Consider the following 14,962-nt stretch of genomic DNA (forward strand, 5'->3'; position numbering starts at 1 on the left):
CAGCAAGCCCAGCTCTGTATTGACCCTTCGGTGTTCATTTGTACATCCAATTATTGAGCAATTGTTATGCTTCGCTCGCTCAAAAGCCATGATATCTCTCGTGGACAAACTAAAATCGCGCGCGCGCGTTCCTACTTCCTAGCGCATTTTCTCATGGGCGGGGGAGGTAACATTTCCTCCTTATGACGTCATAAAGAGGAGATTCAAGATCAGCGCGTATGAGCCTCGACATAATAAATGTAATAAAACATGCATGGGCTGTGTCCGAAATCGCCACTAGACCCTTAAATAGGCCATAATTTGAGGGAACAGCCATTTGTTGCCCGACACCATAGTGGACGTTACTGAGTGCACTCATTCAATCCCACAATGCACCGCAATAACGAGTGTACAGCTGCGTCCGAAAGCTGATAAATGCTGCCGGACTCAATCCAAGGTCGGAAGACATCAAGACACGTCCGAATGCAATGTTAGCTCACTTGTCTCCTGGGTCACCGTGATTTTGCCAAGTAAGACATGTTTCTGGATCAACATATTTTGTTGATCCTGGAATAACATTCCTGTCCCAAAATGTAGTCCTTACCCTATCCCAGGGGTGGATCTACTGGGGTGGCACGGGGTGGTAGCTGCCACCCTAGTAAAGGTCTTGCCACCCCGTTGATGTCAGCCAGGCCAGCTAAAAATAAGACGACATTTACGGTAAAAACCTTTGTTTCCTGGGCGCCCCTAAACGCATCATGACTTGAGTAGAGCCTCTCCCGCCTCCCTCCCTCCCTCCCTCCCTCCCTCCCTCCCTCCCTATGACATGCGCAGTCCAACCAAGCAGTCTTTCAACTTTTATTGACAAGTTTCAAGTGAGGCTAATGTGGACACACACAACGAAACACGGTAAGAAGAACACGCTTTTATACATCATATTTTCAAAAATGGCTTACATGATGCAACTCTATCAGAAGGGTCGATAATGTTACAATGGGACAGCCCGCCTCGCTAATGTTGAACCAAAAAAGGATTCTTGTTTTTAATGCGAACGCGGTGAATCCAAATGGCAGACAGCGGTGGCAGTGCTTTCAGTAGTTTCGAAGAAGGAAAGGCACGGGAAGAATAAACTGTTTGACTAAACTGTGTCAGTCATTCGACCCTGCTTGCCTGCAAAGTACAGAACGCAAAGTACCCGGTTTAAGCAGGGACCAACATGAGTTTTAGTTGGTTAACAGCTGCGTTTTCGGAGCAGTCATTGTGACACTTGTGTGCCATCTCTCCTGGTTACAGGTAATGACGATGATTAAAGTCGTTCCCGCGGCTGCCCATCAGTGTCAGTCTCTTCCCTCTCCCTGGTTCTATTAAAGTATTAAGTTGCTCCCATACCCAACTTTGTCCTAATTCGATCAGTTGCATCATGATAGGAAAATAATGAGAATATCAATCTCAGTGTGGTACTTTACTGTCATATAAATAAAATGTATATCGTTCAATCATTAAAAAAACCTAACTTAATTATTGACACTTAAGATGTGTTCATGTATCAAAACGAAACAGATCTTAAATCAAATGCATGCATAAATATGTCCAGTATGTCAAACATTGTTTACTTGACCCCACAATACTGTTTAATGGCAAAGACTAAGTGTTTCTCTTTCTCTTTTCTTTTTCTATAGATGATGATGACCTAATGAATGGGAGAGATAAATTCTTCAAACAGTGGTAGAAGAGGATCTGGTGCTGGTCCTTCAAGAGTCACTCTCAATCTGTCTGTCTATAAAGCCTATAAAAAATCAGTCTTCATGTATTTTACTACACTTCAGCTTGTGATTCTTATTAAGAGGGGGTTCATTTTTAGGATTCTTTGCCTAACCTAAAGGCCTATTTCTATTTCTGCGTCGAACTGCCGCCGTAGCTACGCCGTAGGCTGTGTGTAGCGCGCGTACCCTACGGCGTACCCTGACGTGCACCTCTCCAAAAATGTAACAACGCGTCAATTCTACGCGGACACAAGCGCTGTGATTGGTCTGCCAGAACCCCTCCCTCGGGGTTTCACATGCTCCCTAGGTGCGCGTCAACGCGGACAACGACCAGACAACGACACAGAAGTATAAATTAAAACCAACACGTTGCCTACGGCGTATAGGCTCCGGCGTAGGTCCGACGCAGAAGTATAATGAGGCCTTTAGTCTCTGAGACCCTGACACCTTGCTCTTGTGGAGACTCCAGGTAGGTTGGAGTTCTGGAAAATGGTGGCGCTGGAGGCGCTAAAGGGTTCCTGATGGTTTCACACTTAATTCTTCACCTTAATTCTTCATTCTTTTGCAGTTAATGTGTGTCTTTTCTTCTCCACCTGTTTTTGTCTGACCCTGCTGACCCAATGAGTATTTCACCGTCCAATGGTCATGCCTTAACTGTAATCTCTAGTATTGCATTAGTATTGTATCCTTCTCATGGGCATTTAATAATTTTTGACTTTTCAGTCTTAGTTAAATCTCTTTTTTTGGCTTATTTTATCTGTAAAAGAAAACTTGCCTGATAATTCTGCACACCTGAATATAAGGCGTTTTTCATTTCCAGCCTTCATGAACAATTATATATCCCTTATAAATGATTAAATACAAAATTAATAGTAGTTATTAAGATTAATATGGTTTGGAATTGGCAAAATGTGTCTGGGAATAAAATATGATCAGAAAATCAACGTGCCTAATAATTCTGCACACACTGTATGCACATATATGCTGCATATAGGTTTCATATATGTGCATATATCCACATATAGGTTCTTTCCATGTGGGATATGCAAATAGTGAATAAAATAAGAATATTTGATGGACAAGACTAATGTTCTCTACTCACCATAGACAGAAACTCTGAACGGCAACAGAATACCCATAATGCACTGTGAGAGTCGCGCGCTGAATGAGAAGATGGTGCCGCAGCTGAATTAATCATCCATTTGTTTTCCAACCCGTGCTGGTCCAGTATAATATCATAGAGGTAAAATTCCTTTTTAATTGATTATTAAATTGTTTAATTACAGTTTACATGCTAGTTTCCATAGCAAAGTTCAGGATAAATCTTTTCATTACTACTGGAGCTGCAAGATTGCTACGCCCTTTATTTATTATTAAACAGCAAGCACAAATTATGCAAAAGCTCAGCCCTTCCAGTGTCCGAATTCACTCCCTCAAGTGGACTATATTAGTGGAGTTATTAGACTATATTAGGGGAGTAATGTAGGGAACAGTGAATGAGGGTATAGGGGATTTCAGACAGCAATGGAGAGACTCTTGAACCTCAGAGAGAGAAAACTTTATTGATAAACACAAGCAGACACATATGGAGGATAAAGCATGTTATACTAAATATTTAAAATGGTATTTGGTAATCTACAGTATTTATCATACAGGATCACAATAAACTCATCAAAGATCACTTAGAGGAAATATAAATGACAAAACAACAAATCAGATTATATGTGAAACAGTAATAAACTGTAAAGACAGATGCAGTTGTTGTGATCAGATCATCATTTGTGATTAAAATGTGAAATATGTGTAAATCACCTCCGTCATCTCAGATTCCTGTAACACAAACACAAACACAAAAGGAGAAAAACAAACTTGATACAAACATAATCAATGAAAATTTATAAATGAGTTTTGAGGATTGTGATAGAGATATTTTATGTAATGGGTATTTTCAACATTAAATGTACAGAGAAATGCAGATTAAGGATGCTAGCTGCCAATCTTGCTAATGAGAGACCCATCGACGCCAGAGTTCAGAGCCGAGAAGAGCGCATCCAGTACATCATGCCAAACAACCTGTTGCTTGGTCGAGCCACACAAAGTGGAGACTTCAAAACTGTCGACTACACCATTTATCCATTCGAGAGACTCAAAGAAATACAAACTATAGTCAACAACTTCTGGAAGTCCTGGAGCCAACTCACTGGTCCGAACCTGTTCATTCGCAGTAAGTGGCCTACTGCTGAAAGGAACGTTGCTGTTGGAGACGTAGTTTGGCTCTGTGACCAAAACGCACTGAGAGGGCAGTTCAGACTTGCAAGAGTCGTCGGCGTGAATCCTGATTCCAGAAGTATTGTTCGAGATGTTTATGTGAGGGTCTCTCTAAGCTCCAGCATTTCGGTGAGAAATCCAAAACCGGGTGCCAGAGATCCTGAATCGAGTACCATTCTGCATCGGGACGTCCGGCGCCTTGTGGTCCTTGTACCGGTGGAAGATCAGGTCGGAGACCAGCCCACTTGAGAGTGCGATCTTTCCGGGTATTGCCACGTAAAAGATCGAGTGGGAAGTGTCGTGCTAACCTGGTGGAGGTGTGGCTGTCTGCAAAATACCTGTTTATTTAAAATGTTTTGTGTTTTCTTTTTTTCTTTTTTTTTTCTTTTTTTTTTTAAACCTACACTGTGTAATTTTTTTAGTTGATTCATAGCAAAAAACACTTAGTTCTTTCAAAAATATATGTGCTCATTAATGTATATTTACTTCTTTCAAGTAATAAAGTATTCTCTTAAGTTTATAATCTGCCATTGAAAGTACATACGGGTGAGGGGTTCGAATGCCGGTCGCCATGTTGCCCCTCCATCTTGAAACTACATTAGCCAAAGAGGGACATACAAGCTTCACCTTTCGCGTTTTTACACGCAGTGGCACCGTGACGAATGTGAGAGGGAGATTACTCGCGACTGCCGGCAGATTTGAAATAATACGGCCACCATAGGAGTTAAAGGGTCACGACACCCCCCTCTTTCAGCTCAAGTCTAGCTCACAATCTTTTTGAAAAATGCAACTTAATTGGGCGTGGTGGCTGTGAGAAGAAGGGAGGGGAGAGGGTGTGGATGGCACGGCAGGGGAGAGGGGAGGGGGCGGGGGAACTGTCATCGACTGTCACTAAAAATCAGTGGTAAAACGTGAGGAAATGCTAGATTTTTTTATAGCTGGCAAAGTTAAAGTCTAATGAAATACACTGACACCTTATAATTGTATTTAAAACATATAAATGCACATGTATATGTATAATTATGTCATTATAAAATATATATTTGTTTATATACACACTATAAATGCATATATTTGAAAATAATAAAAAAATTCTCTTAAAAAAAGTTCAGTAGCCTACATAGCCTAGATCTACGCGCCCCCTAAACCCACATAATAAAGATGTACAGTGACATACAAATTTGCACAAATTAAGCATACGTTCCATACAATTGAGGTTTATCGAAATATCTACATTTTAATAACGAGTGATTTAACAGAAGGCAAGTAAAACGGTCAGGGTTACATTTTAGACACACACATACACACACACCTCTGAAGCGATAGAAAAGTCCTCGGGACCGCATCACTCGCAAGACGAAACCTGCATTGGTGTAACGTTACAAGTCCGAAGTCCACCATTCTCCCGTTGAATGATTGCTACACACACATAGTTTAGAAGTGTCCGTGGTTGATGGCCAACCAGCCGCCCGCAGTCAGAGTCCATCCCGGGCAGCATCGCGGGGAAAGATCTATTTTTTACAGTCTATGGGAAAGATGCACTGGAACTTTTGCACCACGAAAACAAACGCGCGTCCCATCATTACCTCTCTCATCTACTACGCGATATCATAGTTTGACATGTCTGTCATTGGAAAGTTCCACGTGGTGTCATGAATAATTAAGAGAAAGTGTCTTCTCATTGGATAAAAAACTCAGTCTCATTAATAATTATGAGACACCGATGAGTCATCAAAGTACTATAGTGCTCTGCCACGTCACAGCCTGTGACGTTGACACAATGAAGAGTTTAAACCCGGAAGACGAAAATAGCATATAAAAACTAAAATTTAACCATTTTCCCCCTACTATTAAATCGAACAGATGCTAACATTGTCTTCAATGGTGTTCAACACACATACCTCTGTTAAAATCTCAGAAATTTTGGTTTAGGGTTTCATGACCCTTTAAAGGGATAGTTCACTTTGAAATTAAATTTTGGTATGTTTTAGCTTACCTCAAGGGCATCCAAGATGTAGGTGTCTTTTTTTCCGCAGTAGTTTCAATTTTGATATTTTTAGGTCAAACCGTTCTTGTCTGTCAGTCCTATAATGCAGGTCTGTGGTCACCACCTCAAAGAGCATGCACAGAGTCCAAATTAAAACAATTCCCCATCGTCCAAATTAAACAATTCCCCATCGTAAGTACACATTGATGGCCTAAGACACGAAACGAGCGGTTTGTGTGAGAAAACGAACAGTATTTATATCGTTTTTAACTCTTGAACACAACCACGTCCAAGTGATCTGTATGCAGACTTGTGCATATCAATATATACACTAGAATAGATGTCGCCTTGCCTACGGCATTCGTTCCAATGAACTGCCGTAGCCAAGGCGACATCTAGTGTATATATATCTATGCACCAGTCTGCGTACACGTCACACACCAGGATGCGCGCGCGCCCTCAGATCACTTGGACGTCCCATACACAAAAGAAATATATTTGAAATATATTTTCAAAATATATTTTTTGGAATATATGCAAATATTTGATATTGGCCCAATAAATATATTTTAGTTAAATATATGTTCATATATGTTGTAACTTTTGCAAATTGTTTCATTTGAAATATATTTTGAAATTTAAAAAGTTAACATTTTCACAAACAAACAACACATTTTCAGTTTATTTCTTTAGATAGACCCCTTCAGTGTGGATGTGGGTATGGGAGAACAGTGCTCTTCCACTTCCGCCACCCACATTTTTCGATGTGGGGATCGAACCAGCAACCCTTCGGTTACAAGCCCAAAGCCCTAACCAGTAGGCCACGGCTGCCCCTTTACTGATTTTATTGGCCTAAAATGACAATATTATGTAGAAAATAACACACAGAATGCAGAGTTTTTTCCCTTATTTTTACAGAATTGAATACAGTTATTTAATAGTGTGTGTATGCAGTGTTAGACACTGAGTTCTATCTATTGTTTAAGTGCACTTCACTGTTGGAGTGTCACTGTTATACTTGCATCATAAATATTGTGCATATTTTCAATATTTAAATGACTTCAGGAAAGATGTCAATAAAACAACAATAAATCTAATAATTGTACTTAAGTGTTAGGTGTTAGGTACGTGCCACCTAATATGGCCTAATAGTCCTAGGAAAGCAACTATCTGTCATTTTACATTGCAGTCATTTAAATGTAAGTACAGTATTTATTATAGCTGTGTGTCATAATACAGTAGTGAAATATGGTAGCCTACTGTTGTGTATGGGGAAAAGGTAGATGAATTACTATGATCAAAATAAATTTTTGACCCTTCTTTGGCAAGCTAAACATTTTATGACCATATATTTTGTCATATATTTTACATTACATGTTATAAATGTAAATATATTTCACACTTAACATCATATATTTTTGTTATATTTCAGAATATATTTCAAAATGATAAATATAAGCGAACAACGTCAATGTATTTGGAATACATGCCACATATATTTTTGACACTTGAAAATATATTTCAATATATTTCTTTTGTGTATGGGGTGGTTGTGTACAAGAGTTAAAAACGATGTAAATACTGTTTGTTTCTCACACAAACCGCTCGTTTCGTGTCTTAGGCCATCAATGTGTACTAACGGTGGGGAATTGTTTAATTTGGACGATGGGGAATTGTTTTAATTTGGACTCTGTGCATGCTCTTTGAGACCGTGACCACAGACCTGCATTAAATGACTGACAGACAAGAATGGTTTGACCTAAAAATATCAAAATTGAAACTACTGCGGAAAAAAAGACACCTACATCTTGGATGCCCTTGAGGTAAGCTAAAACATACCAAAATTTAATTTCAAAGTGAACTATCCCTTTAAAACGCCTTTGGAATGGGAGGAGCTAGAAAGAAATATTCAGTTGGTAGTCATATACAATTTCACCCCTAGATGGGAGTAAATCCCACACAGTGTAGCTTTAAAGGTTTTTCACCTGTTACATCTGATCCTGATCCTACTACTGATCAAATAAATATTATTCTGAGTGAAATCCTCGGGGTGAGGCGGTAATACTCTGAGTTAGAGTTACTCTGATCCTGTGTCGGACCAGCGTACACCTGAGAAGGACGGTGAGAGTGTATAGATGCTAAAGACCTGTGTGCTCATGTGTGATTGAGGTAGTGATAGTAACTGAGTATTATCAGATAGATACAAATCAGTTTTTTTTTTTTTTTTTTTTTGCATTGACTAATTTTGTGTTTGTTCATAATGTAGGAGTTTCTGTCTTTTAAATTTTATTATGAAATTTTATAACACAAGAACAACTTTATTAACAGTACCAAAAATAAAAACCAACAAGAGAGACTCTGGAAACCAGTGGTTCCCAAACCTGTCCTGAAGGACCCCCAACACTGCACGTTTTCTTTGTCTCCCTAATCAAACACACCTGATTCAACTCATCAGCTCATTATCACATGGGTTAACAAGGAAAACGTGCAGTGTTGGGGGTACTCCAGGACAGGTTTGTGAACCACTGCTGTAAACCATAAAACTTGTTAAACAACAACACATATTATATCGCACACTGCCAAATATATGTTCAACAAGTTTGTTGTAAAGTAGTTTGCGGAATGAAATCATACACATTTTAAACAGGAATATTGCTATATGCTCTGTGGTTATTTGTTAATTCATCTGATAGAAATGACACAAGAGACACTTACCTTCATTTGTCCAAAGTGTTTATAGAGAGTTGCATCAGTTTGATCATGATTCTGATCTGTAATTACACACACGTTCAAACAAAACATGAATAATATTGTTTTTAAGGATGTTCAAGCTGTAGTTTCACTTTACCTTCATCTCTGCGTTTACTGTTACAAAACATCCCAAATATAGCCACAATCAGCAGAAAACCAGCAGCAGCAACAGCAGCAGTGATCGGCACTATCAGAGAAACTAAGTATATAGGATCTGAAGGAGGACCTGAAGGAGAACCTGAAGGAGAACGTGAAGAAATGTGTGGGTCTGGTGTTATAGCGGAGAAAGAAAGACAGTCTTTAGTCTGAGTGAATGTGTCTGATCTACAACAGAAGACAGAGATCAGCTCAATAAATAAACACTATATAGTCAAATTTAACAAGATTACACTGCCAGAGAAGAACATGTCATATAAAAATGCCCAATCTTAAATGAGTAAGTGGTTTGTTTGTTTGTTTGTTTTGTAAACTTAATGAATAATTATTTGTGTTGCTGGGCCAGAACTAATCTGGAGAAATGTATATCTAAACCAAGCGACGATGGAGGACATACTAGTTTATACATTATTATTAGGTTCTCAGGAGTAATCTTCATCCAGATTAGCCATGTGGGAACAAGACCTCGGATTGGAGATAGACAAGGAAAACAGGTCTGTGAGGAAAACAGCAGACTAAAACTCTTACAGTACAATTTGCCTATGCTTACTTGTATAACTCCGGTATATTACACACCAGATACTTCAACGGAACAGAGCGAAAGCCACATTAATTCATTGTATGTGGGATTGTGATAAAATATCAGAGTTTTGGAAATAATTCAATAATATGATATGGCATATAGCTCTGGATTCTGGGTTTTTCATTATCCAGATAACTGGAATATTAAAAAGGACAATCAAGTATTGATAGACGTGTATTCTGCCAAATGGCTCATCAAAAGACAGAAAGGCCTGCTATAACTCAGTGGTTAATGCTGTGGACACACTTAAAGGATAACTCCGGTCAATTTTAACATTGAGCTCATTTTTTTGTAAATTTGGAGTGCTGTCAGTACAGAGAACAACGACAAAATTCAGTGTTGCCTACACCGTGTTATCCTCTTTTTAAAATTTGCGCCCTGTTGACTTAAATGGGGAAAGTTTTAAACTTGCTTTTAGCCTCTTAACATCCTTGATGTGTCATTACAAGTGCACAGCCATGTGAGTGATTCCTTTCAGAGTGAACACGGTGAATCTGACTGCAGAAGATGTGGAAGATATTAATAAAAGTGATGTTAATTCAGCCAGCGCCAACCTGTATTTACTTCCTGTTTTCGGTCGAAGTCCACAGTAGATGATTGTCGAGTTCAGGCGCGTGATCATAGGTAACTAAGCAACAGTGGAGACTCAGACTGTCAGCTGAAGACGGTGCTGTGTGGTGTTCTGAGAATATCTGCTCAAATGGATAGTTAATCCTGTTACCTATGATCACGCGCATGAACTCGACAATTTAAGAGGGTCTTGAGTCCATTTTTATTTATTGAACTTGGGGATATTAACAATATGATAGAGGAATGAAATGCTTGATATTAGGTATTACCGGTATATTAATATGAAATATTTAAATGTGCACTATATTAACCCTACTTTATTGCTTATATGTGGTTATTATTGACTGCAATATATTGTTAACTCTGACTCCCAAAGTACATAATGCATTATAGAATGTCGGTTTGTGCTAGTGCACTTTCCATGTATGAGCCCTAGTGTTTGTTTTTTATAAGTTTTTGGGAATTATATGTGTTGTTCAGACATGTGATGTACATTGTTGTGTAAGTGTTTAAGATAATTTCATTAAAAAAAATAGTATTAAAAAGTATTATTTGTGTCAAAATATTTAATAAACCATTATTATTGTGTAATTGTGTCTCACCATAGACAGTAACACTGAATCTGTGTTTAGTTGTTGAGCTGCTGCGGCTGATCTTAACTTCATAAAGTCCATCATGTTCAGGTCTGATGTTCATGATGGTCAGAGATCCAGTCTTCTTGTCCAGCTTCAGTCTGTCTCTGAATCTCCCATCAAGATTATCAGGGATCATGTTAATGTTCACTCCATTGGTTTTAGCAATAAGAGTTCCAAACCTCCACAATATCTCTTCATCTTTCTGTATTTCAGTAAGACGAGAGTTTAGAGTAACTGAATCTCCCTCCATCACTAACACTGACTCCTCTTCATCACCAAACACACCTGAAGAACAAACAGAAAAAGTAGGCTAACCTGTTAGAGATTTAAATAACATCTACACAACAGAACAGACACAACAGAAGCAAAATGGTGTTAAAATGGCATGAATCATTGCATCTCATTGTGGCGGGGGAGGCATGGTTCAGCGAGGTCTGCGACGGGAGAGCGGGGAGACGAGGAAATGCTTTTCCAGACGGCGCATTGTAATCCGATGGCAGGGCATCTAGGGATGACAGCTACGTTAAATCATCTAATGACCCAATTCTTTTGGCCAGGCATTCACGAGAACGTGCGCAGATGGTGCGCGTCATGTCGGGAATGTCAGTTGGTGAACCCACCGGCCGCCCCAAAAGCGCCATTGCGCCCTCTACCTCTTGTGTCGGTCCCCTTCGAACGAATTGGTACGGACCTCATTGGGCCATTAGAATGGTCAGCACGGGGACATCGCTTTGCGTTAGTTATAGTAGACTATGCAATGCAATATCCCGAAGCAGTGGCGCTCCGCACCATATCAGCTAAGAGTATGGCGGACGCCCTGTTTTGTTTAATCTCCCGCATGGGAATCCCGAAAGAGATTCTCACGGATCAGGGCACCGCGTTTAAGCGAGTTGTACGAATTATTGGGCATTAAATCGGTGCGAACCAGCGCCTATCACCCACAAACGGACGGTCTGGTCGAACGGTTTAATCGCACATTGATGGCAATGATTCGTAAATTCGTACAAGACGACGCGAAAAATTGGGACAGATGGCTAGAACCCCTCTTATTCGCCGTGCGCGAAGTCCCGCAAGCCTCCACGGGGTTTTCCCCCATTGAGCTTCTTTATGGACGACTGGCAGCGGCATATGGAGCATTTGAGGGCTATCCTTGGGGCGCTGAGACAGGCGGGGCTAACGGCCAACCCAAAGAAGTGTGCAGTTGGGCGGGTGGAAGTAAGGTATCTGGGCTTCCACTTGGGTCATGGGCAGGTGCGTCCCCAAATTGACAAGACAGCAGCAATTGCAACCTGTCCCAGACCTAAGACCAAAAAGGAGGTGAGGCAGTTCCTGGGGCTGGCGGGATATTACAGAAGGTTTATTCCTGGCTATTCGGACCTCACCAGCCCGCTGACTGACCTCACTAAAAAGGAGGTACCAGGCTGCAGGCCGGATGGCTCCCTGGCCTGAGTCGGGCGGTGGGGGTATGTGGCAGGGGAGGCATGGTTCAGCGAAGTCTGCGACGGGAGAGAGAGCGGGGAGACGAGCGGCGGTAAGTAGGTCAAGTAAAAAATGACTTACACCTGTGTCTCGTTGCAGTAATTGGCGTGGGGAGACCGCATATAAGCCAGACTGGAACCAGCGATCAAGAAGAGAGGACTGAGGACTCGTGGGGATCGTGAACAGAGGACTCTGATCGAGAGAAATGAATGCTGCAGAGTAATTTGAACTGTTGAATGAGTTTTGAGTTTGACGCGCATGTGGCGCGATTGTTATGTACGAGTTTTAATAAAATACCCAAGAGCCTCAGCCAGCCGACCCCGGTCTCCTTCCTTCTCACATTCACAAACAAGGGAATTTTACTACACTCATATTAAATAAAACTCTGATTTGCACGGCTGAAACTGAAGTTGGTCTGATCTCCACACAACATCAAACACAGAAGACACTTTTACTTCAGACGAGAATCACGTCACACTGAAATGCTGTTGCTGATGCTGTTTGAGCTTCAGTGTTTTATAGAACCAACATTTAGAGAAACAAACAGTGAATCTGATGCAGAAACAACTGAAGCCATAAAAACACATTTAAACTCACCATCCAGACGCCAGAAACACAAGCAGAGCAAAACAGGGAGAAACATCTTCAATGGTTTCAGTCGACAAATATGAAAAGACAAACTATTCAAAACTGGTTCAGTAATAAAAATGACAGACGCGCTGATGTGAAGCTGCTCTGTAGTAAAGTGAAGTGAAACTCCACAATAAGTAAAAATATCTGTCTATTTATTCAGTGTTAATGCATGTGACCATCTAGCACTTTTATAACTGATAAATTCACACTCTGAACATCGTCAGTTTGTCACTTTGAGCTCCAGTAGGCCTCAACTTCCTGTAAGTCAATGGTGTGACTTTCAACAGAAATAAACTGACCAATAATGTGTTAAAAACATCTTAAAGCAACAGTTTGATCTTGTCTTGAGATCCTGTGAGTGTTTGGCTCTGCTCTCTCCTGTAACTCTCTTTGTTGTTCATTTCTGATCAAATGTCTCGATTGTTTCTCCTCTCAGACTGATTTCAGAGTTTCTCTAATGACTGTATGGAGCAGGAACAGATCGCCTGCTATAACTGTGTGTATGAAAGTGTTCTCTGATATCTTCATATGAATAATAGTCAAATAAATATGCTCAATTAATACAAACTCACCAGGATGTTGAATATCTGTGTCAGGAACAGGAAATACTGCTGTAATCATATCAAATGTTTACATAGAATAGAATAGAATAGAATAGAATAGAATAGAATAGAATAGAGTAGAATGTTCTAAAGCATAGGTTCTCAAAGTGCGGCCCGCGGGCTAATGGCGGCCAGCAGAAACATTTCTGGCGGCCCGCGATAACATCTGATAACATCTGTAAAACTGTTAAAACTGTACATTGCTTTGAAAAAAAATTATCTCCGTTTAGTGGTGTTTAGCGGCATCTATAGGCATAAGCGGTAATTACAGGTGTGGTCCGACCGATCGCATGTGACAAGTGACTTAATGACAAGCTTATTAATAGCCGCGTTTCCATTACCTTTCAAATTTTTCGCGGGTGCGAACACTTGCATTTTCCTGTGTTTCAAGTGGAAAGAACTTAAAATACTCTATCATTTCTGGTCATACAGAAAATAATAATACATTATTCGCAACTACTTTTATGTGTGTTACTCATAATAACAATAAAACGTTGTGCTTTTGTAAAATAAAATAAAACAATCAGTAGCCTACGCGCTTTCATGATCTCCATGAACTGGAGCGCGAGAACTGAAACAAAATATAGCCTATGTAGGCTAAACCTTGAAATGTCCACTTTTAAACAAACAAACTCGAATCGAAAGCTAATACCTTCTGATGTAATCAGTATGAAATGTGCATTTCTCTCTAAAAGCGCATCTGCTTAACAGCGGAGATGGAGATATGTTTTTAGCCGACACTTAGAAAACAATAGTTTATTAATAAACAATTAAAATGCCTCGCTGTTTTTTCAGACACATTTATTATCATTATTCTATAACTCACCTTTCTGTGGGCTGTGGTTCCAGAGACACATTCAGCACTGTGGGGAAAAATATCAATTCCAGGTTCTAATTTGGCCTTAGAAGACCAGTAAACTCGACATGTTTTTATTAATTTGTGAATATTTTAAATGTTTAATAAAGGGGCAAAAAGTCATAAACAAAAATCTGAAAATTCATCAATATTTACTTTTTTGCGCAGCAGTTGGTGTAGCCAGTTCAAATTAAAATTATGGTGTTCAACTTTGCGTTTTAAAAAGACAACAACCGTTCATTTTTTGTTTTTCAATTACGGGTTAAAAAAATAGATAATATATTATTATAATAGCGCAAAACATTTGCGCAAATCTGTAATAATGGAAACGCGACTGACAGGCAATTATAGATATGAATGATGATGATGATGACTTGTTTGGTAAGCTTCTATTTTAAAAGTTTCTCTCTCTCTCTCTCTCTCTCTCTCTCTCTCTCTCTCTCTCTCTCTCTTTCTCTCTCTCTCTTTCTCTCTCTCTCTCTCTCTCTCTCTCTGTTCTGTGTCTGTCTGTCTGTCTGTCTGTCTCTCTCTCTCTCTCTCTCTCTCTCCCTGTCCCTGTCCCTGTCCCTGTCAGGTTTTCCTGTGGTGCTTTGGTAGCTGGAATTGTCCCTGAATAAGGCCTATGCTGATAAGAAGCAAGGCACACTGAGACTGTTTGTTCTAAAGAAGTTTGTTCTTGAAATGGACTGCACACAGGACT

The 14,962-nt window shown here is 39.9% G+C and overlaps 1 protein-coding gene across 2 annotated transcripts; it reads right to left on the reverse strand.

The window, feature by feature from the left end:
• Positions 1-3,322: 3,322 nt before the first annotated feature.
• On the reverse strand, positions 3,323-12,907 carry LOC311085618 (uncharacterized protein). 2 transcript variants are annotated; one of them, XM_084118153.1, is made up of 5 exons: positions 12,769-12,907; positions 10,660-10,977; positions 8,846-8,986; positions 8,713-8,768; positions 3,323-3,572 (listed from the first exon to the last, which is right to left on the reverse strand). In XM_084118153.1, exons 1-5 carry the CDS (start codon positions 12,812-12,814, stop codon positions 3,528-3,530), a joined length of 606 nt encoding a protein of 201 aa, XP_083974279.1. In that variant the 5' UTR covers positions 12,815-12,907; the 3' UTR covers positions 3,323-3,527. The 2 variants fall into 2 exon arrangements, with proteins under 2 accessions (XP_083974279.1, XP_083974280.1); XM_084118154.1 differs by lacking the exon at positions 8,846-8,986.
• Positions 12,908-14,962: the final 2,055 nt, after the last annotated feature.

Source organism: Abramis brama, assembly GCF_963993115.1.
Source record: "Abramis brama genome assembly, chromosome: 6".
NCBI lineage: Eukaryota > Metazoa > Chordata > Actinopteri > Cypriniformes > Leuciscidae > Abramis > Abramis brama.

Excerpts from the sequence above, each read along its gene's own strand:
- LOC311085618 (XM_084118153.1), bottom strand. The coding sequence starts at position 12,814 with ATGTTTCTCCCTGTTTTGCTCTGCTTGTGTTTCTGGCGTCTGGATG. Across the intron at positions 8,987-10,659 it reads ATTCAGTGTTACTGTCTATG|GTTCTCCTTCAGGTCCTCCT; the intron begins GTGAGACACAAT and ends GTTCTCCTTCAG. Across the intron at positions 3,573-8,712 it reads AACACTTTGGACAAATGAAG|GAATCTGAGATGACGGAGGT; the intron begins GTAAGTGTCTCT and ends TTTGTGTTACAG.